General features: G+C 43.7%; 1 protein-coding gene across 1 annotated transcript in view; it reads left to right on the forward strand.

Annotated features, from left to right (window-relative positions):
- Nucleotides 1-23,682, forward strand: part of UBR4 (ubiquitin protein ligase E3 component n-recognin 4) — a 107,808-nt gene that overhangs the window by 16,648 nt on the left and 67,478 nt on the right. The window contains exons 16-44 of the mRNA XM_019511921.1: nt 1-121; nt 691-850; nt 936-1,021; nt 2,236-2,405; nt 2,872-3,154; nt 3,839-3,971; nt 4,265-4,344; nt 5,229-5,357; nt 6,456-6,638; nt 7,099-7,221; nt 7,323-7,552; nt 8,182-8,306; nt 9,026-9,123; nt 9,626-9,783; nt 10,519-10,728; nt 12,565-12,666; nt 14,249-14,349; nt 15,020-15,218; nt 15,540-15,728; nt 15,976-16,039; nt 16,905-17,096; nt 17,763-17,833; nt 17,955-18,102; nt 18,554-18,781; nt 19,157-19,327; nt 19,427-19,609; nt 19,929-20,087; nt 21,536-21,688; nt 22,453-22,680. The exon at nt 1-121 is cut by the window's left edge and continues 20 nt beyond it. Of these exons, the coding sequence (XP_019367466.1) occupies nt 1-121; nt 691-850; nt 936-1,021; nt 2,236-2,405; nt 2,872-3,154; nt 3,839-3,971; nt 4,265-4,344; nt 5,229-5,357; nt 6,456-6,638; nt 7,099-7,221; nt 7,323-7,552; nt 8,182-8,306; nt 9,026-9,123; nt 9,626-9,783; nt 10,519-10,728; nt 12,565-12,666; nt 14,249-14,349; nt 15,020-15,218; nt 15,540-15,728; nt 15,976-16,039; nt 16,905-17,096; nt 17,763-17,833; nt 17,955-18,102; nt 18,554-18,781; nt 19,157-19,327; nt 19,427-19,609; nt 19,929-20,087; nt 21,536-21,688; nt 22,453-22,680 (4,477 nt within the window). The remainder of the gene's footprint in view (nt 122-690; nt 851-935; nt 1,022-2,235; nt 2,406-2,871; nt 3,155-3,838; nt 3,972-4,264; nt 4,345-5,228; nt 5,358-6,455; nt 6,639-7,098; nt 7,222-7,322; nt 7,553-8,181; nt 8,307-9,025; nt 9,124-9,625; nt 9,784-10,518; nt 10,729-12,564; nt 12,667-14,248; nt 14,350-15,019; nt 15,219-15,539; nt 15,729-15,975; nt 16,040-16,904; nt 17,097-17,762; nt 17,834-17,954; nt 18,103-18,553; nt 18,782-19,156; nt 19,328-19,426; nt 19,610-19,928; nt 20,088-21,535; nt 21,689-22,452; nt 22,681-23,682) is intronic.

Below are 23,682 nucleotides of genomic sequence, written 5' to 3' on the forward strand. Positions count from 1 at the left end.
GGCCCCTCCTCCACCCCCTCCACCACCCCCCCTGGAGAGTTCACCTAGAGTGAAAAGCCCCAACAAACAGACGACTGGGGAGAATGGGAACATTCTGGCCAGCCGCAAAGACCCAGAACTGGTACAGAACAGTCTTCAAGACTCATTGTGTCCTGAGTGAGATATAATGTGATTTTCAACCCAGAGAGGCTTGTCAGTTTGGCACTTAGCAACTTCATTGTTTAAATGTTGTGCAGTTTAGTATGTTGACAATGAAGTATCACCATCTAGTAGGGAGTGGAAGGCTGGGGGTCTGAATGACAAGGATATTGGTTTCCAGGGAACTTTGTGCTACTCTTCAGTCAGCAGATATGTCTTAAGTAATCGTTATTGCCAGGGAGGAGCAGATATAAGATAATCTGCCATCAGTTTAGTTTGCAGCAGGTGAAGTGAAGTAGCTTGCCTGATAACGCCATTAACTTCTTTTATTTAACAGTGAAAATGAATGCTGCTGTTATGTGGAACAGAGCTGTTGTGCAGCAGGCTGGATTGTAAAAAGAAGAGAAACCAAAACTTGTGTTAATGGAGGCAGGGTTTAGCTGGGGGCTGAGAAATCTAATAGACTTAGCAATGGCTTTTCTTTGTTCAATGTTTCCTCAACCACTGTTGGTCTTGATTCTAAGATGCATATCTTCTTTTCCTCCTTTTCAGTTTTTAAGCCTAGCTTCCAATATTCTGAACTTCATCACCTCCTCCATGCTAAACTCCAGGAACAATTTCATTCGCAACTACTTAAGTGTGTCTCTTTCCGAGCAGCACATGGCCACACTGGCTAGCATTATCAAGGAAGTGGACAAAGATGGGCTGAAGGGTCAGTGCACAAGAACCTCTTTTGGATTTCTAGTCCTGCGGGTAGAGCTGTAATAATAATCAGCTTGATCTTGATTGTGTTGCAGGCACATCAGATGAGGAATTTGCTGCTGCATTGTATCACTTCAACCATTCCTTGGTGACCTCAGACCTTCAGTCCCCTACCTTGCAGGTCAGTCTGCAAAAAATCTGTGTGTTGGATGTAAAACCAAATTGCTTGGCTTTCCGTGGGTGTGCTTGGCTTTCATATGTTTGTGTGTGAGGACACCGGTGCTTCTTACTCTGCTGGAGAACTCTTCTTTGTGGCCCAAAATATTTTATTCTGAGAATAAAGGAATGGAGCATGGTGGGGCTGGGAAATAAGATCCTCCCTGAGAAGATACTGTGAAGTATTCCACAGGATAGGAAACAATGGCAGACTCGTCATTTAATACTTGTATCTTACACTAATGCTGGAATGGGTTTAAATCAATGTGTGTAGTAATATGTGGATTCAGGTATTTGGTGCCTCTGTGATAGGGTTGAAAGGAAACTACTTGTGTGGGAGATGCTTGGTAATCTCATCTGTATGGAAGAAAGTATTTTTCCCCATAATTTGGCTGTTTTTTTTTCTTTGCCTGCTGATGAAGCATTGGACGTTGGCTATAGCTAGAGGTGGGAATTTTCCTGGGGTGTGTTAGTGCTACCACTGGTTGTTAGAAACATCTTAAACAACACTCTTGTGATATCAAAACATCTGTCAGATCTGGGGTTGAAATGAATTTTTTCTACCAGGTCAGATTGGCAGGACTGTCAGTAATTTGCAGCACAGAGCATGTTGATCCTCTAATCATGCATTAAACTATGAAATTTCCCCTGCCATTGATGTAGCTGAGGCATTGACAATGCCTGTCTTGTGGCACAGTGTTGGGCTCTTTAATAGGATCCTCTGTGGCTGTGGTATGGATGAAGGAGTTAAAGTGAATGATCTTGTGGACTCCTTTGGACAAGTGAATTCAGGGGACTGTTCTTGATGCCTTAGAAGTGTGTCTTTCCAGCCCAGTGTTTCTGTAAATTAACTCTCTGAGCTTTGGAGATGTTTAAAGGGGAAAATAGATCATTTTCTGTAGATGGGGTGCCGTTAGCTCAAAGAATTGTTTCTGAATATGCTTTTTACTACAAAAATTTCCTGTGTATCTGCTTGGCTTTTTAGGATTGATAACAAAAAGATGGATACATAAACATCTTAATTTGACCCCAGTGCCAAATATTGTAACTCCACAAAGGGAAATACCAATGCATTAAACTCTGAACCTACCTAGAGATATCAAATTAAAGCCTTGGATTTACTTCATGCAGCATGTAAGGCTTTCCTCCCAACTAATATATTTGGGTTTTTTGCACCAGAATACACTTCTACAGCAGTTGGGAGTGGCCCCTTTCTCGGAAGGACCTTGGCCGTTGTACATCCATCCCCAGAGTCTGTCTGTACTCTCCCGCCTTCTCCTAATCTGGCAGCATAAAGCCAGTGCGCAGGGAGATCCTGATGTCCCAGAATGCCTCAAAGTTTGGGAGCGGTAAGATGACATTAAGTATTATAACAACAAGCAAGTTTTCTCCTTAGCTGTCTTCCTGTGAGACAGAATTTTTTGTTTGGGCAAGTTAGTCCAACATCGGTGCTGTTCAGGTAAGGCAAAAAAAACCTGGGTTGAGTAGGAGAGTGGGGACAGGAATATTTTGTGTGTTTGAGATGGTACCTTTCAGAAATTCCACAGAAGGGAAGGATGCAGGATATGGATGAGAATAAGGAGTGCAAACACTTATCTATATATCAAGACCTAGATGAACAGAGAATAAAGTAGCTCTGTTAACACTGATTTGAAAGAGAAAAGGCAAAACTTTTTTTTGCTGGATTCCTGGTGGGTCCTTGTACTAAGCCCATCGTTACAGTAGCTGAACCACCCCTCTTGTAAGAGTGAACCATAGATGAACGGCTCATTTTGCTAGAACTCTTCTCACTTCAATTTATTTCTCTGCTGGCAGGTTTGTGAGCACTTTAAAACAAAATGCCCTGCAGGGGGCACTTCCCAATGACACGGAAGACCTCAATGTTGAACACCTCCAACTCCTCTTGCTTATTTTCCACAACTTCTCTGAGAGAGGCCGCAGATCTATCTTGACCCTCTGTATCCAGACCATTCTGGAACTGACTGTAAAGATGGATTCCCAGTTGCAGTCTGTACCGCTAATCCTAGCTCGCCTGCTGCTGGTCTTCGACTACCTGCTTCATCAGTATTCCAGAGTTCCCGTGTACTTGTTTGAACAGGTAAGCTTCTGTTGAAGTATGTTATAGATGTTCAGTCAGGTGGTTTCATAGTTGGTCGGGTCGGAAGGAACCTGAGTGGATCATCAAGTCCGATGATCCGTGGCAGGAAAAAGTACTGGGGTCAAACGACCCCAGCAAGGTGTTCGTCTAGCCTCAGCAATGAACTATAGCAGGTACTTAATTTGTTGCTTTCTTTTATCTCTAGTTACCTCCTTTTTAGCCCTTCTGGTAACTCTCTTGAATTCACTAATGGCCTGCAAGGTTGTGACAGCAGATGTTTGGTTCTAGCAGCAGCTTTAGTAGTGTTGTGGCATGACTACTGCTACTGTATGTGAATAGGTGTTGGATAGCATGAGATGCTCCCACAGTAATGCCCAGAGTAGTAAACCTGCCTTACTTCTGATAAGGGTAGAGGCCTATCGGTGTCTCTTCACTGATTCACAAATACCTTTAATGCAGCGTTCTCCGAGTTTAGCTTGTCTGCATTTTGTTTGTTGGCAGTTCTACATTAGGGGGATAACAGAACCTCGGACCGTAGCCTTGCTCCAGTGACTGAAATGCATAAATCCCGTCTCTACCTGAAAGCGTTCTGTTATTTTAAACAGCTTGTTAGTTAGGACTCTTTTTATATGGGTTTTTTTAGTTATCAGTGAACCTTTGTTTTCGGTGTCTGCTTTTACACAGGTGCAATATAATCTGCTAACCCCACCCATAGGCTGGGTCAGTGGATCCCAGGAGAGTAGTAGACGAACCGCTATCCCTATCTACCATGGATTTAAAGAAGTGGAAGAAAACTGGACCAAACACTGCTCATCAGGTCAGAGGAAGAGCTATGGCAGAATTTTGTGCTCATAGACTTTAGGAATATTACATGAAAAGCTTTAAAGTAAACCTATTTTTAACACAGCCCAGGAAAGCGTCACTGGAGGTACAGCTTGTCTAAACACCTTTTACAGTTGTGCATGTAGTGTATCCTTAGTTTATTTAGCAAAATTCTTTTCTAGCCTTAAACCATGAATGGCTTGGCTTTGGGGAGAAAGTGATTAGTGGCAATAGGCGCAACAGTATTGCTAATTCTAAATTTAAACAACTTTGGTATTTGTGTCTCAGATGCAGTGCCACAGCCCAGGTTCTACTGCATCCTGTCACCCGAAGCTTCTGAAGATGACTTGAACCGCCTAGATAACACGGTACCCAGACTTCCTTTCTTTAAAAGACTTCTTCCAGACCTTTAGGTTTTGGGGTCTGTTGACTTTACAACAGCCACATGGAGAAATGAGGGGGAAGAGAAGTAGATAGAGAATGTGCTTTTCAGTTCCAGTGCATAGAGTCAGTGTAGAAAATGACCTGAACTGCAGATATGATGTACCAGAGAGGAATACTGTTTTTATTAAGGAGGAACTGTAAGCATTAGTTGCATAGGCGATAGCAGTATAAAATAATTAACCAAGGGATTTTAATATTGTTTAAATTTGTGTTCAGGCTCAAATTTTAGATGGGCATCTTGGGTGAAACGTTTGAGGCTTCCCAGTTGTGATGTTTTGGCAGTTCCTTTGACCTCTCTGTGTTGCTTGGAAATAAACACTGGCTAAAGAACAGGAGACCTCTTCCACTGTACTAACCTGGGATTCACTCAGACCTATACAAAGAGCCTTTCATGTCCAAGTTAACTCTTGAGTTTCTTAGCAACTGAGGTGAAAGGGAGCTGGCTTCAGAATTGCCTCCCCATCTCTTTGCCCCATGTCCCATCTATTCTCCCCCCCGGCTGCTGTCCTCGCTCACTAAAACTGGCATTGTGGCAGCTGACAAGAGAGGCTAGCATGCTGTTAGATGGGGCAGTTTCTCACGTACACCAGGGTTCCTGTTGTAAATTTTGCTGCTTTTAGGCACACGCTGAATGCACCTTTTTCACCCTGGGTGGTTATTGGAGCAGTTGTCACAAACCTGACCTGAGGTTGTGTCTTGCTGACACTCTGCGGTGTGTTTTGTTTGTGCGGGAGGGGATCTCAAGTGCATGTGGATAGGGAGTTGTGCAACTGAGGAAGAAACAATCCTGGTTTGGCTTCTTCCATAGGTTTGTGAGGTCCTGTTTTCTAGGATTGTGAAGTATGATGAGCTTTATGCGGCCCTGACCTCACTACTTGCAGCTGGATCACAGTTTGACACCCTCCGGAGGAAAGAAAACAAAAACGTCACAGCACTGGTAAGGGCGTATGTCAGTGGGGTTATAGCATTGTCCATGATGTCAGGTGGCTCCAGGGGTTGGGTTTTATGAGAGTCTGGGCAGTAGTTATGGAAGTTGAGAACTGAATTGTTTGCAGTAGGTTTTTACTTTACACAAGTTTAAGCTAATGCTCCCAGCAGCAGCAGAATTTCAGTACCATCTTCTGGGGAGTGGTTAATTTGAAATCAGAGCAGTCCAATGCAAACCAAAACAGATAAACCAGGTCCTGCTTCTTGGCTGGGCTGCTTCAGCAGTCTTTACCTTAGGAGGGTCTGTTGCTTGCCCCCCACACAGCAGATCATCTGCTTCATTGCTGGGGCAGCACATTTCCAGGCTGTATGCCCCTTGTCTCCCATCATGGCTTTCTTGATCCCTTACAGGTCTCTCCCAAATTGAATTGCCTTTTGGCCTTCTATCTGAGGACCAAATGACCTGCATGCTGTTGCTCAATACTTGGTCTCAAACCCATCCCAGGGGAAGCAGCTAACTAAGTCAGAGTTAAGGACTTTTTCCTTAAAAGACCATCCCAATGCTGCGACTGTAACGTGGCTCACTCATGAGCATAACCTATAGTGCGGTGTCTATTTCAGGTTTCCCTGACTGCGTAGAAGGAATTACTTGCTCTCTACAGCTAGGAGGGCATATATTCCTTTTGTTGTAGTTCTGTTAGTGAGGAAGAACCTTGCAGTCAAACAGCAGGCTTTTCAGGATAGTTTTGAAAATGTCCACTCTCCAAGCCAAGTTGGGTGGTAAATGATATTAAATGACATTTCTGCTGAAGTTCTCTTGAAACGTATTATATGCTTTTGACTTCAGGCTCATCATGCCTTCCAAATGTGTGCAGGAGGTTTAGCTAGAAGATGATGATGGAATGAGCCACCATGAAGAAAATAAAATTGTTGAGTGAGCTAAGAAAAGTCATGCCACATTCAGCACAGATAGAAGGGTTGTGTAGTATACTCTAATCTTTGGGATAGTACCTTTTATACCTACACAGAAACCCAGTGATAGGATTATAGCTGTTCTAGCGCAAATAAAAGCGCTCTTACTGATGTATACCTCTCTTGCCTTTATTAGGAGGCCTGTGCACTTCAGTACTACTTCTTGATACTCTGGAGGATCCTGGGGATTTTGCCCCCTTCTAAAAACTACATGAATCAGCTGGCGATGAACGCACCTGATATGAGTGAATGTGATATCCTGCATACACTGCGCTGGTCCTCCCGCTTGCGTATCATCTCCTATGTTGTTTGGATCAAGGTACAGTCCTTACCCTTGAATTCTCAATGTAGAGGTTTTGAAGTATTATTAGAATTTAAAGCAGCAATATTCATTCCTAAGAATGAAGAAAGAAATGAAATTGCAGTAGTGTGTATTGAATCCTAAAGAGGAGAGAAGTGCAAACTGTCTTGGATAGATTAAGCATTTTTTATCCTCCTGATAGCAGTCGGGAGAATTAAACCACCTTATAATTTTAGTTCCAACTTTTACATGAGACTGTAGTAGCAGGTGTTTCCATGATTGGCAGTGGCAGTGTGAATCTGCTCTCCCAGGCTTATTGAATGTAGGAAGTGTAGTTTTTGCATAGTAATGGGAAATTGGAATTGGTATATATGTGATTTAAAAACAAATTGCTCTAATATGATAGCTTATGGACTAGTTCATTCCTACAGCCCTTTTAAATTATGTTAAATGTGAAATTTCTCTGCAATTGCTCCAGGATCACTTGATCAAACAAGGCATGAAAGCTGAACATGCTGCTTCTCTCATTAAATTGGCCTCCACTAAGTGCAGCTCAGTGAAATATGATGTGGAAATAGCAGAGGAATACTTTGCTCGACAGGTAAGCTGGTGAAAATGCTAAATATGTATAAGCTAGTATGGAGCGTTGACTTTTATATGATGCCTTGCTCTGAAAAATTGTCATCCTTCTGTTTTTAATAGATTTCCTCTTTCTGTGGGATTGACTGCACCACTATTCTCCAGCTGCATGAGATTCCCAGTTTGCAGTCCATTTACACCCTTGATGCTGCCATTTCCAAGATCCAGGTTTCCCTGGATGAACACTTCTCTAAGCTAGCTGCAGAAACTGACCCACACAAATCATCAGAGATAACCAAGAACCTGCTGCCTGCTACTCTGCAGCTTATTGACACCTATGCTACATTCACTAGGTATGAGGATAGCACGTTCAGAAGGATGAAACTTCCTCTTCTGTCAGTGACTCGTCAGTTTGAGTTATCCGTTCCAGTGAAGTTTTAACATAGTCCATTAAATTAAGCATCACTGCTTAATTTAATATATTTTATAGGATGAATGTTTAAAAGACTGGACTCTATCGAGAACTTGTGGATTTTGTTCTTTTTCCAAGTTATCGATTTATTTGATCATTCAAGGGTTTCCGACAAACTTACAAAACAAACGGCTTTACCTCTGAAGATGAAACCTCTTCGTAACATCCTGAGATTGTAGTCCAAGGTTATGTTTCACTATGCAGTTGTTGAGACGGACAGTGTAACTAGCGGTTGAGGAGATTTAATCTTTCAAGTAAGATTCCAGGGTCTCTTAGTTCCTGTGGAAAAGAAGCTGAAAGTGAATTGGCCTTTTTACTTGCTGAGTAGTCATTTCTGTTAGTAAAAAGCTTAAAGAAGATAAAAAGAAGCAATAGCTAGAATTATACTGCATGATCTATGAGTTAAAATTTCAGAGGTTTGGTTCTGAAGTTGGCATCTTGTCTGTTGCTGTATTGATGTATTATTTTTGAACAGTCTTCTGAAAGGAATCCTTTCCATCCCCAATACAGATCTTATTTGCTACGGAGCCTGTCTGAAGAAGGCTCAGCTGAAAACAAACCTTCCGAAGAGAAGCTGCAGGGTTATGCTGCTGTCCTGGCTATAGGATCAAGCCGTTGCAAGTCAAATACTCTGGGTGAGCTCCCATGAAATTCCACTGTGTGCTTAAATTTAAGCAAGACTTGTTGCAATGGCATAAACATTCTGCTTCAAGATGTTGTACTGCCCAATTTGTCCTCCTTCCCAGCCATCATCTCTAGGACCTGGATATTGAGTCTATGAAGTTCAGTCAGCTACTAAGCACCTAGAGATGTGGAGTCCCTTTCCTTAGTTTAGGACCAGCCTGGGGAAGTCATGAGAGCCATGGCTAGCTTGAAGTTCATCTGGAATTGAACCTTTTTGCAATTATATTAACAGGCTGCTGCCCTAGCGCTTCTCTGGCTTTTTAGGCCTTTCCATGTTGTTGTTGAAATCTGCCTGCTTGGATGCATTTTTAACAGGGTTAAGCTGTCGGATTTGGTAATAAGTAAAGCTTTCAGAGTTCTTTGTGAGGGATTGCTACTGATTAGCGACTTGATGAAAGTATTTTGACAGCTTAGCATCGTTGAGTTAACGTATTTTTCCAGTGCAAGCTTTCTTTAGAATGATGTTGACATAACTTAGAAAAACACACAACCAGCCTTGCCAGCAGAATGGGACATCAAACAAATCTAACTATCCCTGTCCTATCCAGATAGACTTGCCTAATTTGGATGATGAAGTTCTTGCTTTTAAGCACTGCCTAACTGAATCTCAGATTCCTGGCGATCCCTTTGAAACTCTTTCCAAGAACTCTAATCCCTGTTTTCCTTGCAGGTCCAACACTTGTCCAGAACTTGCCACCAGCGGTACAGACCTTATGCGAATCCTGGAACAACATTCATACTAATGAATTTCCAAACATTGGATCATGGGTGAGTCCAGCCTTGCCTCAGAGTGGTCCTGAAATAACTCTGACGATATAACTTTGTGGGAAAAGTGTCTACTATGGTTCTTGTTTAATTTCAAAATGAAATAGTAAAATCTGATCATGGGGAAATACTCCTTCAGGTTAGGAGGGTTCCACAATCTGCTATCACAGGAATGCTCCCGGTTTTACATGAATCTGCACAGAATTTAGGTGTTCTAACCTCTAACAGAAATTTGACCAATAGAAATTACAAGTCTGAGCATGTTGTAGCCTTATCAGAGCATCCAGGTTGGTCAAATCAAGGCAGAGATCTGTGTAGTGCTCTGAAAAGAAGAACTTCTAGTACTGTAGGGCTTGTAGGACAACAGTGGGTTTTTTAATTCCTTAAAGGTGAACTTCAAATTGCCCACTGACAGTCTGCACTTAGCTCCCCTATGCTTCTCCCTTCTGATGCTCCATACTATGCTCCCTGTGATGTCTTTTAAATCTGTGCTTGCTCTTTTTAGCGCAACGCCTTTGCAAATGACACAATCCCAGCGGAAAGCTACATCAGTGCAGTCCAGGCTGCTCACCTGGGCACCCTTTGCAGCCAGAGTCTACCTCTTGCAGCCTCCTTAAAACACACGCTCCTTTCCTTGGTCAGACTCACTGGGGACCTCATTGTGTAAGTGAACATTTTTATTCTCTGATTCTGCAGGTTCTTACCTTGCCTTTCAACTTGCAATTTGTGGATGTGGGGAGAAAAAAGGTGATGGAGTCTGATCTTGAGACCAGTGAACTCAAGTCAGATTCAGAGCAAGCACTCTGAATTGTGTGTATACATTAAGTCTTTGACACTCAGTTTCTTTATGGTTTTTCCAGTTTCAGTGAAAAATAACTTTGCTCTGGCAAAGGATTTCTAGAAGCCAAACTTCTCCCTCGGGGAAAGAATACGTAAACTTTTTTTGCAGAATTGGAAAGCAGCTGAAGCGCGATCTCACTTTTTAGATTATGACACCAAGTACATCACGTTGGGAGCGTTAGTGTTTCAGGAGTGTCACAAGAACCAAGCAGAACAGAAATCCTTCTTTCCTAGTGACTTTACTGTGGGTTTTGAAAGCATGTAACTAGAGGCTGATACTGCAGCCATTTTGAGAAGATATACTGAATGGTGCAGTGACTGTCTAGGAGAGTGGTGTGGCTGTTTAATCCACTGCAGTCGCTCGCATAATTTTGGGAATCAGAAGTATTTGAGAGGCAATAGGTAAAGGAGTTGTTCAAGATGGGCTTGACATGGATCTTGGCTGTCATCTAGAGTTGTATTCTGCCTGCATGCCTCTTAATCTAAATTTTACTGTAGAGTTCATTTTCTAGTATGCTTATGTCAGTGTTAATGGAGTTCCTCTTTTTTCCTTTCTAGCTGGTCGGATGAACTGAACCCACAACAGGTGATACATACTCTATTGCCCCTTCTCTTGGAGACCAGCACGGAAAGTGTGGCAGAGATCAGCTGCAACTCCCTGGAAAGGGTCCTGGGGCCTGCAGAGTCAGATGAGTTCCTGGCTCGTGTCTATGAGAAATTGATCACGGGTTGTTATAACATACTGGCTAATCACTCCGATCCCAACAGGTAAACACATACAGGCTGGCCCTCCTTCTGGTATGTGGCCAGGCATGTGGGAATGATCATCACAATCCTTATGCATCAGTATAGCTTCTTTACCAGCATTACAAACTGGCAGGGACTAGTATGTTCTCTTCTGTGCTGCGGAAACTTCAGAGGAGTGCAAGATATAAATAAGCAGTGTGAATGTGATAATCTGCTTTAACTGAGTATGGACCCTACGTTTATATTTGAACAGTGGAGAACTTGTGGCTGTTAAACAAACGGATGTTAAACAACAAGCATGAAATCAAGACTTGAGATGCTGATCAGAACCATTGTGTTCAGCTAATTCTCTGTTGTTTGCTCTATTAAGTTAGGCTGGCTAATCCCAGCTTTCTCATTGCAAACCAGACAGATTTATGCCTTTCCTTTCCCATTCTGTCTGTGTAAGTACCAAGATAATCAGCTTGGTGTACAGGTACACATCCCAGCTATCTGAGATGTAAAACCATTATGCATGATGATATTGCATCTTTTTAACATTGATCCCTGGTGGATGGCAGAAACTCAGAAGGGAGCTGACTACATATTCTATTAGAGAATGAAGATGTAATTGGATTTTGCATGGAGGGTGCGTTGAGGGAATGTTTGCTGCAGAAACATGGCTGTTATTCCAAGCCACGTAAGGAAAAAGCTTGCAAAGGAGTGCTACTGAAAGCAACTTGAGCCTTATAGTGGGCAGCTAATTAGACATGACTTCACAATGTGATACACTGGCCTTTTTTGCTGCCGTACAGTTGGGGTGCATTCATAAAGGCATCAAGCAATGGTCTTTTCTGTGTGCTCTGGGTCAAACACACCTAGTACATTGTTTTCAAGTGCAAGCACCAGTTACCAGAATGACTGGTGACTTGGAGTTTAGAAAAAGCAATACAAGGATTGGAAAACAAAGAAGTGACTTGAGGGAAGCTTAAAAAGAGGTAGATGCATGGTTTGGTGTAAGGCTGAAAAGTTTAACTCGAAGGGGAGAGAAAAAGTATTGGTCACAGTACACCTAGAGGCAATGAAAATGAAAAGACCTCCTGACATATATCTCTGTTGTTATTGAGTAGTCTCTAGAGAGAAGGGCGACTGATCACTTTGAACTTACAAAACCAGAGTGTTCTTTATAACACAGTTTTTATACAATCCAACATTGGCAGCAATGTGGACTAGACCAGGGGTTACTAACCTATGATCTCACCTGCAAAGCCAGTTGATTTGGCCTGCAAATATGGGGCTTTAGTGACAGGTCGCTTTTCCCTGTTCCTGTGGGTAGAAGTTGCCAATGTGGGCACCTGCCCTGTGCCACCTTGGGGAAAAGCAGCAGTGGATGGGTCTTAGTGTCTACGTGCCTGGCCCTGGCCTCAACTGGGTCAATCCAGCCCACAGCCTTAAACGATTGTCGACTGCCAGAACTAGACTGTCTGGTTACTCCTTTCATGTCTAACATCTTACGCTAATGTTGCACTACAACCTCATTTAATTTGAATTGCTTTGCATTTTCATAGGGGCTCTCACTTCCATTTGTTCTCCTTGGAGTTGTATTTACTTGTGATTGTGCGGTTCTTCCTTAGTTCCCACTGCCTGGTGAGCAAGGCTGCTTTATCGCCGGCTGTTGTGTGAATCTGTTAATGTTTATGTAATGTTCATTTGTTAGGGTTCTTTCCAGTTCGAGAAAAGACTTTGCTTGTATAGAAGTCATGGGTTTATTTGTTAAAATGGTTTACCACAGTTAAGCAATTTGGACTGCACTGGAGTTGTGAATGTGCACTCCTGCTTCAGCTTTATTGTATTTATTTATTTATTTTTAATCCTCAGTGGCCTTGATGAGTCTATCTTGGAGGAATGTTTGCAGCATCTGGAGAAGCAGCTGGAGAGCAGTCAGGCTCGGAAAGCCATGGAGGAATTCTTTTCAGAGAGGTGAGTTGTGATGGGATGTGACATATTAAAGAATTGCTCTCTCCTCTCTCCTTTCTAGTCTTGCCATGCTTGCCTCTGTGGGGAATATGTAGAGTTTGCAAGGAACATGTTGCCTTCTTGTGTAGGATTTTTAGGGGCATAGACAGATGTAACAATTATATCAATAGCAAATGATTTAAGTAATAGGATCCAGCTGTTACTTCATTGATTTCATAGATGTTAGGGTCAGAAGAAACCTAAGTAGATCATAGAGTCTGACCCCCTGCCCTGGGCTAGAAAGAGCTCTGGGGTCAAGTGACCATAGCCAGGTGCTTGTCCAGTCTCCTCTTAAAGACCCCCCAGGTAGGGGAGAGCACCACCTCCCTTGGAAGCCCATTCCAGATTCTGGTAACCCTCACCGTAAAGAAGTCCTTCCTGATGTCTAATCTAAAAATGCTGTCTGTCAGTCTGGGGCCGTTATTTCTAGTAACTCCAAGGGATGCCCTGGTAAATAGAGCATCTCCTATTCCTTGCTGCCTTCCCCTGATGAATTTGTAGACAGCCACAAGATCACCTCTCAGCCTTCTCTTGTGCAGGCTGAAGAGATCCAGGTCCCTCAATCTCTCCTCATAGAGCCTTTCCTGAGGCCTCTAACCATACGGGTGACCCTCCTCTGTACCCTCTCAAGGTTATTTACATCCCTCTTGAAGTGCGGCGCCCAGAACTGGACGCGGTGCTCCAGCTGCAGTCTTACTAGTGCTGCATAGAGGGGAAGTATCACCCCCTTAGACCTGTTTGTGACGCACCTGCTAATGCATGATAGAGTGCGATTAGCTTTACTGATCACTTATTCACATTGACGACTCATGTTCATCTTGGCGTTGGCTATGATTCCGAGTTCCCTTTCCACTGCTGTGCCGCTTACAAAGTAATCTCCCAGTCTGTAGGTGTGTTGGTGATTCCTTCTCCCTAGGTGCAGCACTTTGCGCTTATCTTTGTTCAACTGCATCATTTTCTGTTCTGCCCACTTTTCCAACCTGTCCAGATCCGCCTGAATTGGTTCCCTGCCCACCAATGTGTTTACTTTGCTCCATAATTTGGTGTCATCTGCGAATTATACTTCTGCATGATTCTGTAGTGACACAAGTGTAGCAAAGCCATTGCAGCTTTAACCCTGCTTCATTCAGTGTCAAACTGGGGCCGTTTCTAACTTGTATCACTACAGTATCATGCCCAAGTAACAGTTGAATTGGGGCAGTTGCTGTGTGCTCCAAGAGCAGCTCCTCCTCCTCCCCTTTTGAGGACTATTGAAAGGTACATTCATCTACATCCTATTCTGTAGCGGGAGCATGAGTAGAGTTCTGCCTTCTAAGGGAGCTTCATGTGGTACCGCATCTTTTATGAAGCTGTGACCCCCGCCCCTGCCTCCTTTATTATCCACCATCATATCAGTCTTGTTTTGCTTAGATGCGTCTCCCACCTCTCCGTAGTGCTTGACAGCATGAACTGTTAATCTTTAAAATGGGAGACAAGGAATTAACTGTGAAGAAAAATAGTTCAGCTTCTAAAAAGATCCCGTTTTGTTCTTTCTTGTCTCAATTAGTGGAGAACTGGTCCAGATCATGATGGCAACAGCCAATGAGAACCTCTCAGCTAAATTCTGCAACAGAGTCCTGAAATTCTTCACTAAGCTCTTCCAGCTGAGTAAGTGGTCCTCTTTAAACTTTGCATCACAGCTTTGTTTGGATAACATGCTTGCTCCGTATATATTGCAGGTAGAAAATGCTTGAAAAGCAAGTGTTAGGAAGAAATTGAAGACTTCAAATAAGCCTTGAACAAATTGTCCTTTTATTTGCTCCCTTTCTCACCTCTTTTCCCTAGCTTGAGTTCTGAATTCTGTCATTACCACACTCTTACTTATTTTGTTTTTATTTCCTTAAAATATTTGTCCTTTTAGTGTGTATTAGAAGCTCAGTTCCAGTTGTCAGAATTTCACTTACGAAAGAAGTTGAGTAGGAAGTTTAGTTGTCAGGAGGAGCAAACGGGAGGGGATAGTCTGGCATCATCCTTAATGTGTGTGAGCATGTGAAGATAGTCACTAGTTGAAAAATGTCTCAACTCACTGGGTATCCCCAGTTCTGGCAGAGGGAGAAAGAGCCTGTGGAAACTAATGAAGGAATAGATTTAGAATGGCCTAAGAGGAATAGCTGTACGGTTGAGTCCCGTTGATGGATTTCTGTTGTGTTTTGCTTTTGGTACCAGTTTCAAGGCATTGTCTTTGTATTGGCATGAGACTAGTAATAATAGAAAAAATGTCCTTTTACTTGTTCAGCTTAAAGATGCCTTATCAGTCATTGATGTCTCTGTATCTTAGCTGAGAAGAGCCCTAACCCCAGCCTCTTAAGACTCTGTGGCTCCTTGGCCCAGCTGGCTTGTGTGGAGCCTGTACGTCTTCAAGCCTGGTTAACCAGGATGACTATGTCACCCCCAAAAGATTCAGATCAGCTGGATGTTGTTCAAGAAAATAGACAACTGCTGCAACTTCTAACAACGTACATTGTTCGGGAGAACAGGTAGAGTTCCTTTATGTGTCTTACCTAGTGTGCTCTCAATAAACATACAGTTTGTTGTGTAGACAGCCCTTATTTATCTATTACATTAACAACTACTGATGGGTGTTAATTCGTACTGTTCATCTGTCACATTGCAAGGCCCCTGTTGTCATTGTCGGAACAATCAGAGCGTGTGTCTGTCTCGAGCAGTCACCTGTGATGTTCTGGGAATTTGATTTGCTTTTGGGATGTGGACACTGCAGAGCTCAAAGTAACTCTGAAATGCATTTAACCGGGTCTTGAATGGTTTAATTCCTCTTGAACTTTCTTATTGTCGATTAGCCAAGTTGGAGAAGGCGTGTGCACTGTTCTGCTGAGTACCTTGATACCGATGGCAACAGAAATGCTGGCCAATGGTGATGGAACGGGCTTTCCTGAACTGATGGTTGTGATGGCAACTCTAGCTAGTGCTGGGCAAGGTGCAGGCCATCTCCAGCTTCACAGTGCTGCAGTCGATTGGCTGAGCAGATGGTAAGAAGAATGAGACCTGTGTTGTTGTTTAGATAGCTCTGTGGTTGGACTTGAACTTCCAGGGAGTTGATGTCGTGTGAGGGTCGCCTTTTTTTGTTACATCCCCTGTAGTTGAGAGTGGCGGAGGCGATTTAGGATAATCGTTTCAAACAAACTGCTTGAGATTTTGTCCTTAGTGAGGATTGAATGAATATTTTCCTCAGAATGACTTTCTGTACCTATTTTCTTACTTTCCTTTGTCTTACAGCAAGAAATACCTGTCTCAAAAGAATGTTATCGAAAAAATGAATGCTAATGTCATGCAGGGAAAGGTAAGACATGGATGGTTCTCTGCTCTCAGTATTTAGTCACGGTCCAATTCTGTACCAGAGAAGTTGGTTTGTTTTGTGCTGGTTTTTATATTTGATTATACCCATTGTAAGTCCTAGTGTGAACTCCTTCATACGAGTATAAAAGTTGCCTGTTACTGATGTTGCTTATCCCAATTCAGAAGCTGAAAAAGTCTTACCAGTGTTAGCAGTTTTATGTAGCCGTAAGTGTCTGCCCTAGTTGGGTTTGGGAACTAACAAATCAAGTCAAAACAGCAAACTTTCTAGTGTGAACAAGCCCCAAGTATTTTCTGTATTCGGTGACCAGGCCTAGTTTACCAGGCAGTTGATAATTATGAAATAACTGTGTTACGTGTTTGGATACATCTTTGTAAAGTCTGAGTCTTCCCTTTGCACTGTTCTTTTTATATACAGAGTATAGCGACCAGTTTTACTTTTCTTTGAAATGCTCTGTAAACTTAGGTTCAGTTTAAAGTCCCACATTTACCCTTTCAGAACAATGCCATTGCCATTTCAGTGTCTCCATCTTACTGAAAATGTGGCTCTCTAAAGTAAATATTGCAAGTAAATAAAACTCACCTGGGTTTGGCATTTCCATTATCCTAGCGCAGTGCAGCTCGTACGCTACACATAGCTGCATGTGACAGATAAACCTTACCCTGGGTCCACGAGCCGTAGCAGTGTCCAGTTGTGCCCTGTAGTACAATTAAGTGACACAGATTCTTTTGGTCTTTGTCATGAAGAACTAGAAGCATTTTCATATGGCAGAGCAATGTTCATGCTCATTTAAAATTTGTTTGAACCAGCAGAATTTAACTTTTTCTTTTTTGTCATCCGTTGCTCGTAGCATGTTACTATTCTGGAGTGCACGTGCCATATTGTGTCTTATTTGGCTGACGTCACCAATGCATTGAGCCAGACCAGCGGCCAGGGACCCAGTCATCTTTCAGTTGATGGAGAAGAACGGGCCATAGAGGTTGATTCAGATTGGGTAGAAGAGCTGGCTGTGGAGGAAGAAGACTCTCAAGCTGAAGACTCGGTAGGTTCTGGGCTGGAGGTCAAAGCAGGCTTCTGTGTTTGTATACAGCACCCAGATCAGATTTATGCTGGTGTAAGAGTCAATTTTTTCTTGCAGTTTCAAATCTGGACAAACCCAGAACGGAATTTGAAAGCTCAGCTATATCCACTGTGTCTTTTAATTGTTGGTAATAAAGATTGGAACTCAGCTGGCAATTTTGTTAAATGGTGCGTGAGGTAGAAAAGGTCTGGCTGAGTCTTGCGTAGATCCACTGCATCAGCTTTGTTGACCAAGGTAAAAGCTTTTGCCAGAAAAGCAAAAAATAGAGACAGTGAGCAAGAAATGTTGAGTAAGAAGGTGTTGGCCTTGTTGATTCTAACAAGTGATTAAACTGGATTAGGTCTTTAGATGCCCCTCTGTGAAATTAAATCCATCATCCTCAGTATTTCACTCTTGTAAAAGCATGGCCCTGGCATCTTATTTTCACGATCATCTAGTTCTCCTCGGATGCAAAGTGAAGTACTTAGCCTCTTGTTGCTTGGTGCCTGCTTTTCTTTGGCATGTGTGGTGCTAAAATCTCCTTTGTCAAATGTGTTTTCAGCAGAGGGGTTTGGTTTAAGTCAGGTGACTCCAAAGTAGGCAGGTGTGTGTCAGGCACTGGTTTAAAAGATCTTCCTTCCTGCGCAGGATGAAGATTCTCTCTGTAACAAACTCTGCACCTTCACCATCACGCAGAAAGAGTTCATGAACCAACACTGGTAAGAGTCTTTCCTTTTCAGAATTTCAGCCTGAATTCTCTGGTTGTTGAGATTTGCGAGAAGCCTGGTTTGCAAAATCTTTGAGGGGCTGTCATTTCTAACTTGTTGACTCCTTGTGCAGGTACCATTGTCACACTTGTAAGATGGTGGATGGTGTTGGTGTCTGCACAGTGTGCGCTAAAGTTTGCCACAAGGACCATGAGATTTCTTATGCCAAATATGGTTCCTTCTTCTGTGACTGTGGAGCCAAGGAAGATGGCAGTTGCCTGGTAAAAGATCTTCATTATTCAATTGAAACTGTCCTGACACTATCATAAGTTGCCTTATGTTTGGCTTTGCCTAGCTTTATCTTGCACAGTGCTTATCCCATGACATCAATGCATCGGAACCTCAGTCTGTACCCTAAGTCTACTGTAAAATAAGCTTACCCCTGCTTGTGGCTTAATAACTTCATCCCATTCACGAAGACAATATTTGCTGGCAGGTCTTTGTCCAGATTACAGCTGTGAATCTTCATAAATGACTTGTGCTTCAGTGGTCAGCTTTGTGTTGACCGCTTATCAGATCCTTGCTCCTCTGAAGTTTTCCAGCAGCTGCTAATGTTAGTACCTCTCACACATGATAGCCTAAGGAGTTATTCTTACTCCTGTTGAAATAAGTAGAGGTTTTATCACTGACATTAAAGAACTGGGCCCTCAGTGTTTGCTTTATCTTTTCCAGGCTCTGGTGAAGAGAACTCCCAGTAGTGGTATGAGCTCCACCATGAAGGAATCTGCATTCCAGAGTGAACCCAGAGTGCCTGAGAGTGTCATCCGCCATGCTACCACCTCCCCAGCAGAGAAATCCAAGGTCACCATCAGTGAGGGGAAGGGTCCGGATGAAGAAAAGCCAAAGAAGAGCAGCCTGTGTAGAAATGTTGAGGGCTGTCGAGAGGAGCTGCAATCCCAGGTACAGTTCAAAATGCATTTGACAATCAGGAACAGTACCTCAGGGTTTTATCTTCTTAGGAAAAAAAAGCTTTCTTTCCAGCAGCCAGCACCATGTACTTAAATGCTTCCATCATTTGATTTAGAGCCATGCTGATGCTGTTAATGCAGGGAAGGTTGAGAATTAACTTTCAGTATTTGTGTTTCATACTGGTATTTGATGCAGAGTGAATGTGTGGTAGGCTGTAGGGGATACTAGACAAGCTATGTATTTCTTGGTTTTTTTCTTTGCATAACAAGCCCATAAATGCTCTCTCAACCTAACCTTGTGTGTGAAGTTCTAAGAAGGTTGCAAGGTTATATCTGGTGCTTTACTTGCTGTGTCTGTTTCTTGCAGGCCAACTTCTCCTTTGCTCCTTTGGTGTTGGAGATGCTGAACTTCCTAATGGAGGCCATTCAGATTAACTTCCAGCAGGCTTCAGCCATGGGAAGCAGCAGCCGGGCACAGCAAGCCCTGAATGAGCTACATGCTGTGGACAAGACGGTGGAAATGACAGATCAGTTAATGGTATGTTACTAGCAGGCTTGCTGATTGAAATGTCTGCTTTAGGTATTTGGGCTTTTGGGAACGCAGGGATCACTTTTTTTTTTTTTCCCAATATCTCAGGTCCCAACTCTTGGCTCTCAAGAAGGTGCCTTTGAGAATGTCCGAATGAATTACAGTGGTGACCAGGGCCAGACAATCCGACAGCTAATCAGTGCTCACGTGCTGAGGCGGGTAGCGATGTGTGTGCTCTCCTCCCCTCATGGGCGCCGCCAGCATCTGGCTGTGAGTCATGAGAAGGGCAAGGTGAGTTGAGAGTGGATGCACCTCGGGACCAGTACTGTGCTATACTGTACAGTTATACTCTGAAGTAAAATGATGCAGACTTCAAATGTTGTACAATAAGCAGAAAATCAATTGGACTTCCCACTGTCAGAACTGGTTACTCTCTAGTCCAAACAATTAAATAGGAAAGCCTCTGTGAGTGAGTATTTCATCCTCAAAGAGGGAGCGGGGGAAGTCTTGCTTGCTGCAGGGACCCTGATGGGGATATATGAGAACCTAGATACTCTGAATGTTTGTGATCTTTGGGTTGGAGAATTAACTTGACTCCATTATTTTCTAGATTACAGTGTTACAGCTCTCAGCATTGCTGAAACAAGCGGACTCCAGCAAAAGGAAACTGACTCTCACCCGCCTTGCCTCTGCACCAGTTCCCTTTACTGTGCTGAGCTTAACAGGAAATCCTTGCAAGGAAGACTACCTTGCTGTGTGCGGACTGAAGGTGAGGTTCTGGCATGCAAGAGTTCTTTCACTGCTTGGAAATGTAGTCTCAGTGCAAATGGGGCACCTCTTCCAAGGAGATGGGTTATAGAGTTACAGCAGACTGTAAAAGATATGCTGGATATGCTACTGCATTCAGGTCTTGAATCCACTTGCCTGGTGTTTTTAGCTGCAGCTTCATTTAGTACTTCAATCCTATTTGTCGTTTTAAACTATTTACAGTAATACCCAACTAAAATTCTTCCTCATTTGGTACTCACTCAGCTGCTTGTATGTTGGTGCGACAGAAGCTAAACATTACGGCTGTGTGAAGCTTTGGTTGCTGATTCAGTTTGGCAGAGACTTGGCCTGGTTCGGCGGCTGAATCTCCAAATCTGAATCGAATCAGGAGACCCTTTAATCTCTCCGAATCAAATCGGAACCCTCTGAATTGGTTCGGAGAGATTCGATGATTCAGACGTAGACACAGCTTTTAAATGTTTTTTCTGCATACCTCAAGATACCAGGCAGCTCGTGACCACTGCAATGCTGGGGCGGATGGAGCATCCCACGGGAGCACGGGAGGCTCCCCAACGAGCTTGGTGGCGGACCCAGAAGGACCAGAAGCACTTCTGGTCCACTTCCAGGTCTGCCGTGGAGCACGCGGGGGACCTCCACCCCCTGGCTCAGTGACTGGTGCCTCCTGGGTCTGGGGAGGCACCCAGGGTCCCCACACAGCCGAACGCTGAGCTGGGGGAGCACGGGGGGGAAGTCCACTGCTGAGCACGCGGGGGGAGCCACCCCATGGTCCTGTGGGACTCTCTATCCGCCCTGCCATTGCAACGTTCACGAGCCATGCCTGGTACTTCGAGGTATGTAGAAAAAACATTTAAAGCTGTGTCTATGTCTGAATCAGCATCGAATCCTCAGATTGGGATTTGGCCAGATCAAATCAGGATAGTGATCCAAATCAACAAATTGAATCTCTATCCCCTGAATAGGGCCAAATCCGAATCGAATATGGCCTGCTTCTCACACCCCTACTAAATATCTGCACAAATAAGTTATTTGAAATGAATGCGACTTAAATATAGTCTGCAGTCATTTCCAGTGCTGAGCAGTGGGTCTTTATTTTGCATGCTTTTGAAGCTTCATGCAGTTCCCACAGTTAAAGACGCATGCTAGTCAAGAAAGAACTTTTTTCAAATATTTTTGCAAACTGTAAAAGGCAGAAGCATTCATCTGAAAAGCAAGGATTGGATTCTTCTTTCATGAATCCATTAGTGGGACTCTGGGCTGGAGGATAGAGGCAGGGATACTGGGGACATAGTATGTTTTATTGGATCAGCTGCTTGGGAGACATCTTAAACAAGATTTTGGGTGAAAGGGACTCTTCCTCATGTCTGGATTCCCGCCCCCCAACTGGACAATTGGCTAAGTTTAATTACTTTTCTCTCTCTCTTGTCCTAGGACTGCCATGTGCTAACGTTCAGCAGCTCTGGGTCCGTCTCGGATCATTTGGTACTGCATCCCCAGCTGGCCACAGGCAACTTCATCATCAAGGCTGTCTGGCTTCCTGGGTCTCAGACCGAGCTTGCTATTGTAACTGCAGACTTTGTGAAGGTAGCATCACCAGCTTCTGGTGCCGTTGGTTGTTCCTCATTTTTCCCTAAACTGACTCGGTTCTGGAAGTTGCCAAACTCACTGGCATGTTTGTCAAAATGTCGCAGTGCTCTTAATTAGAACCTGTTGTGTGCTAGTAAGGGCAATAATGTTATCTTTAGCTTTTAAATATGTATCTTTATTCACTTACTCCTTCTTTTGTTACATTTGTATTCTACCTTCTACAATACAAGGGCTATGGGCAGTTCACAGTAAAAAAACGAACAAACAAACAAACAAAAACCCCAACAACAACAAAGAACAAAACCCCAAGATTATAATGGCAAAGTATATCTTTGTTGCAATTAAAAAGGCAAGTCTCATACCTTGTGTTGCAAGTGCCTGACTTGTGACACTTCCCATATGGTTTTCAGAAGTGCTGAACACCTCTGAGTCCCTTTGCCTTCAGGTGCGAGCATTGGTGCCTCTTCAAATCTAGCCTTGGTTGCCTAACATTTGTACACCCAAAACTGAAGGCTGCTTTTGAAGTGTGGGGCCAATATTTCTTTTATTCTGCCGAAAATTAAAAGAAAAATGCAGCTTGCGGGTCTTCGGTTACTCGGGTGGTTCGTTATTCAGCTGTCCTTATGCACCTGCACAAGTACTTGCATGTTTGTAGGAAGAATCTCTGTCACTGCACGGTCAGCACTTGCAGTGCATTGCGCCCCATGAGGAAAGGCTGTTCTACGGACTTCTTGCTAATTCTTCCCCCCCTTCACCCACAGATTTACGACCTTTCAGTAGACGCCTTGAGTCCAACCTTCTATTTCCTTTTGCCAAGCTCCAAAATCAGGGATGTCACCTTTCTGTTCAACGAGGAGGGAAAGAACATCATAGTCATCATGTCCTCTGCTGGGTACATCTACACACAGCTCATGGAGGAGGCAAGCAGTGCCCAGCATGGACCGTTTTATGTCACCAATGTGCTTGAAGTCAGTCATGAGGATCTGAAGGTAATGGTGGTTTTCCTTTCTTGCATTGCAGTGGTGGTTTATTTTCTCCCTCTGCTCCTGAAAGGAAGAGGCGGCAGCATCCTTTTCTTTTCTTGATTTAGTTCAGTGGTGTGCAACCTCCAGCTGCGTGGGCTGAATGAGTGGCTCGGGGCCGGTCCATGGGCTGGATCCTGCAGTTGCAGTCCAGCATGCTGACTTACCCTAGACACTGGATCCAGCCACAAGTGCCCCCGCACACCAGTGTGATCCATCACACAGGGTTCTGTCATCTGGTCTGTGAGATTCCCCACCTGTCCAGAAATTTGGTAGCAGGAGAGTGGCGGCAGCATTATAACTGCTGTTTCCAGAGCTGCTTCAATTCGTGCTGCCACTGCTCTCCCTGCCTCCAGGTTTCCAGATATGCAAGAAGCCCCACAGGCCAAATGACATGGCCCTGTGAGCTGGAGGTTGATCACCCCTGATTTAGATCAATACTTTCTCTAAGAAAAGAAATATCCTGGCACTGAGAGGGTGGTGGGAAGGGGGGTGGGGTGGTGTTGGAAGTTAAACCTCTTGATCCAGTCATCTAGAAAATCAAGCGTGTTTTCCATGGTTGGTCTGCAGTTATGCTCAGCAGGATTTCACAGCAGGGGGATGGCTTCGGAGCAGTGCTGGTATCAGAAGCGAGGCACTGATCAGGGTGCAGTCACCAGAATAGATGAGATTATCGTGCAGGGTCTACCAAGGTGCTGAGAATCTTTGCTTCTGTTCTTTACTGGCACCATCCCAGTACTGGTGCTCACTGCAGGTGCCATTTTGGCAAATCATCCCAAGTCCCATTCAACGCCACTCACTCAGCCTGCTCCAAAATAGGAGCAGAAATGTAGGCCAAGAGAGGGGAGCTCTTTTGGGACCAGATGAGGGGGGAGGTTTATGTGAGGCTGCTAGCCAGCATTCTCTTGCACAGATGCCAGCACTGAAGTGTGCTGTCTCTAGCCTCTGCATGCACAATCTATGTCTTGT

Source organism: Gavialis gangeticus, unplaced genomic scaffold, assembly GCF_001723915.1.
Source record: "Gavialis gangeticus isolate Ggan-Ray unplaced genomic scaffold, GavGan_comp1, whole genome shotgun sequence".
NCBI lineage: Eukaryota > Metazoa > Chordata > Crocodylia > Gavialidae > Gavialis > Gavialis gangeticus.